The sequence below is a fragment of the Colletes latitarsis genome, chromosome 10, assembly GCF_051014445.1.
Source record: "Colletes latitarsis isolate SP2378_abdomen chromosome 10, iyColLati1, whole genome shotgun sequence".
Lineage (NCBI taxonomy): Eukaryota > Metazoa > Arthropoda > Insecta > Hymenoptera > Colletidae > Colletes > Colletes latitarsis.
This window is the reverse complement of record NC_135143.1, coordinates 9,996,389-10,000,000: the sequence shown is the minus strand read 5'-3', so window position 1 is coordinate 10,000,000 and position 3,612 is coordinate 9,996,389. Positions and strand designations below refer to the sequence as shown.

Here is a 3,612-nt window from a genome sequence, read left to right as displayed (position 1 = left end):
GAAAAACACTTTTGGATGGGCGAGGATAGATATTTTGACCATGCTCGTCTGCTGCGTTTTTCTCGCGTCGTTCTGTTTTTCATTGTTGGTGGAGGCATTGCAAACTCTGGTGCACATAGATCACTTGGACGAAATGCATCATCCCATGCCTGTTTTAGCTATTGGTGCATCTGGGATCCTCCTCAATGCATTTTGTTACATATTGATAGGAGGGTACACTTTCAATCAGGGCATCGTGCTGCACGTTACAATGAATGGAGACGTTATATTACGAAGGTAAACTATCACCCAAACCAGAATTAACGTGATTGAAAAAATATAGGACGAAAGACAGTTAAACAAACCCAACCAAGCTAACAAAATAACTACTTGTAACACCTGTAAATATATTATTTAATAAAATTAAATTATACCAATAAGGTACGTTCTCTTGGATATCTTTCAACCGACAACGAATTGTAAGATACGCATTATCTATTTTCAGAAATGTCGATTCCCAGCAGATGACGAAAGGGGAACGACAGCTATCGACGCAAACCAGACGAAGTCCACTGGGTATACCAAAGAGCCAAGGTTTTCGAGAAACATGCCGCGATGTGCTTGGCTGCGTCTTTGTGATGTTAGTGTCTACTTTAGTGTATTTCACTGACTCCAACGTAGCCAAATACATCGATCCCCTGTTTGCCTTTATCTCCTCTATTTCCCTATTCGTTCTTAGTTATCCGTATAGTAAGTACTAACACGCAAATTCGTAAATCGGAAAAGCAATGACACACGCAAACATAATCGTTGAATTCTTAATGACGTCTCTGGAAATCCTTTTACCAGTGAAAGAATCCGGACTAATACTTCTTCAAACGATCCCGAATCATATAAATATCGACTCCCTTAAAAGGGAACTGCTGGAAGCGTTTCCAGGCATCGTAAACGTTCATGACTTGCATGTGTGGCAACTGACGGGCCAAAAGATAATATCCACAGTACACATCATATTCTTGGATCCGACGGTGAGCTGTTTTTTAAAATTAATTTTATGAATAGTAAGTCCGGGAACGATAGTGAAAATACTAATAAATTACGAACATTTTGTGTTACAGGTTTATGCCAGCATTACCAATCAAGTTACAGAATTTTTCATAGAAATGGGCATAACCCAAGTGACTATACAACCTGAGTTCCACAAGGTACACGAAACTTTCTATTAACCGTATCCACATTTTAATCGAAACAGGCATAAAATCGGGGTAGAAATAATATCGAAATAAAATATAATATATGATTTCAAACTTTTGATCGGTAGTGTGTTTAATCGTAAGTCGCCTAGTATAAAAAACGTGGAAGGAATCTTTCTTGCGTTTTCTAATTCTGTTGCATTTTTTATCTCAACAGATGAAACCGAATATGGAGAAGACTGGCTGTTTGATTCGCTGCCATGGCGAGCACTGCAGTTCCTCGCAATGTTGCTCCAAAGAAAAGTTTCTGGAGGATTCGTGTTCGGGCGTATCCGTGCAGCAAATGCAATCTATAAGCAAAAAGCTCGAGGGAACAGAGATTTTTCCGGCCACATCTGTGGTGGACCCACAAAAATCTACTGTTCGCGATAAAGACGATAATTCGACGGACGACGATAGACAACCTGCGTGTCAGTCAAACGATGGACAAGTACAAACTGACGAAGATAACGCTGTGAATAGTGTCTCCTATGCAGTAAACGTAGAAGTTAATGATCAAAAAAGCACCACAAGCCAGAGTGACTTGGATCGCGACATCGCATCTTAACATTGGTGCTGCTTTGTAAAGAAACAATACACCAACGACTGCTCAAAGATTTATTGTATTTTTAACGAAGAGGAACTAATCAACTAGAATTTTTGATACCCGAATAGTACCCCAAGTACCTAGACTTGTACCTGCAATCCTGATATAACATAGTATAAATCTTTATATCAATGACCAAATATCCTTTTCTATATTTCGTTTAAAGACATGTGACATTCTGGTAGAAACAAAATGACAACTTACAACATTCTTCAACGGAGAGTAAAAAAAAGCATATAATTTATTTTTTATATAATCAACTGTTTCGAAGTTATTCGAGGAAATAGATTTAAGTTTCACGTTCGAAAATAAGTGTAAGAGCAGTACGAATATGAAAATTCGTCGAGTATTTAATTTGGACACGATTGTATCTTATCCTATTCTAGATAAAAAGTTCTACAATATTACTCACGATTACTCACGTTACAGGTAAACGCAAACGTATTAGCCTACTTTCGATCATCGAGTACCAACGACCTCAGCTCATTCACAGCTAGATAATGCTAATTTAAAAGTCATAGTTACGTCGACCTTTAGATATAGGACAATGTAAATTCAACAACCTGCTACTATTATAGTAATAGAATAGCCAACGTATTTTTTCTTGATTAATCTTGTCTTCGAGCTTACAAAAATCAAGGAAAAATACATTGGCAGTTCCTATGTCCTTGCAACGCCGATTTTTACAAGCTTGAAGGACCGATGAACTGCTGTTTTACGAGAATCGCTATATCCAGCCGCTTGCTATAGGATGATTCGTTCGCTAGTGTACTCAAAGGCTAAAGATGGGGTTCTTACGCGTATATGCGTGAGCTGTAAAGTTTCTCTAACGCGTAGGGACAAAACACACCTGTTTGAGTACACTAGCGAATATAATAGGTAGCAAAGATATAACGCATCCTCGAAGCTAATGAAAAGTTTGTGTGTAAACGCGAAAGAAGGTCGTGAAACAAATATTTACATTAAAACGTTAGCTTTACATTAAAATTAGACATTGTTACCTAGATACTTTAAATATTTACACAAAAGGAACCAAACTATTTTAAATAAGATCCAAATTGGCCACATAAAGATTACTCACGAGTACTTGAAAAACACTCCTCTTTATTGCGACGAGTGCCACTACCTTTCAACTCTCGAACATCTACTGTTTGTTTGCAAAAAATACAAAAACTCCCGGAGGCAACTCAACTCACAGAACGAAGCTTTCGGTAACAAAACTATTTTATTAATTAAACGGGACCAAAAATACCAAGAAGTAGCTCCTTCAGAATAAGAGTTGAACACACGAAAACCACTCGTTCACACATTCTATCCAAGAAATAGGCACTTGATTGTTACAACTGTGGAAGGTGCAGACCATTTTACATTTATATAAAAGTAAAGGAATATTAGTAAGATAAGTAAACGAAAACCACTCATTCACACATTCTATCCGAGAAATAGGCACTTGATTGTTACAACTGTGTTACAACTGAATATTGAAATATTTTATCACGAAATTACATCACGATAAAGTAAAAATTCCGCACCGTTCGAAATTGAATCTGATTCACTGTGTTACCAATATACGTCGAAAGTTTCACGGTTACGTTCGAGCGTGGAGCAAATCAAGGAGAACGACGTTAAGATGACGTCGTCGCCGATAACTTGTAGTCAGAACGAAGAATCGCCGGGGTGGGGCCTCTGCTCGTGAATTCGCTGCCGTAAGCCGTTCGTTTCAGTTTGAAAGTGCGCGTAGATCGGTCGCGAGCGTTGCATACGAGCGTCGCGCCTCTTGAATGAGGAATTCCA

At 38.3% G+C, this 3,612-nt stretch overlaps 1 protein-coding gene across 1 annotated transcript in view; it reads left to right on the top strand.

Moving 5' to 3' along the window:
- Positions 1-1,779, top strand: part of Znt77c (Zinc transporter 77C) — a 4,924-nt gene extending 3,145 nt beyond the window's left edge. Inside the window, exons 4-8 of the mRNA XM_076775634.1 lie at positions 1-276; positions 485-729; positions 829-1,007; positions 1,098-1,184; positions 1,390-1,779. The exon at positions 1-276 is cut by the window's left edge and continues 23 nt beyond it. Coding sequence (XP_076631749.1) covers positions 1-276; positions 485-729; positions 829-1,007; positions 1,098-1,184; positions 1,390-1,779 — 1,177 coding nt within the window. The remainder of the gene's footprint in view (positions 277-484; positions 730-828; positions 1,008-1,097; positions 1,185-1,389) is intronic.
- The last annotated feature ends 1,833 nt before the right edge of the window (positions 1,780-3,612 follow it).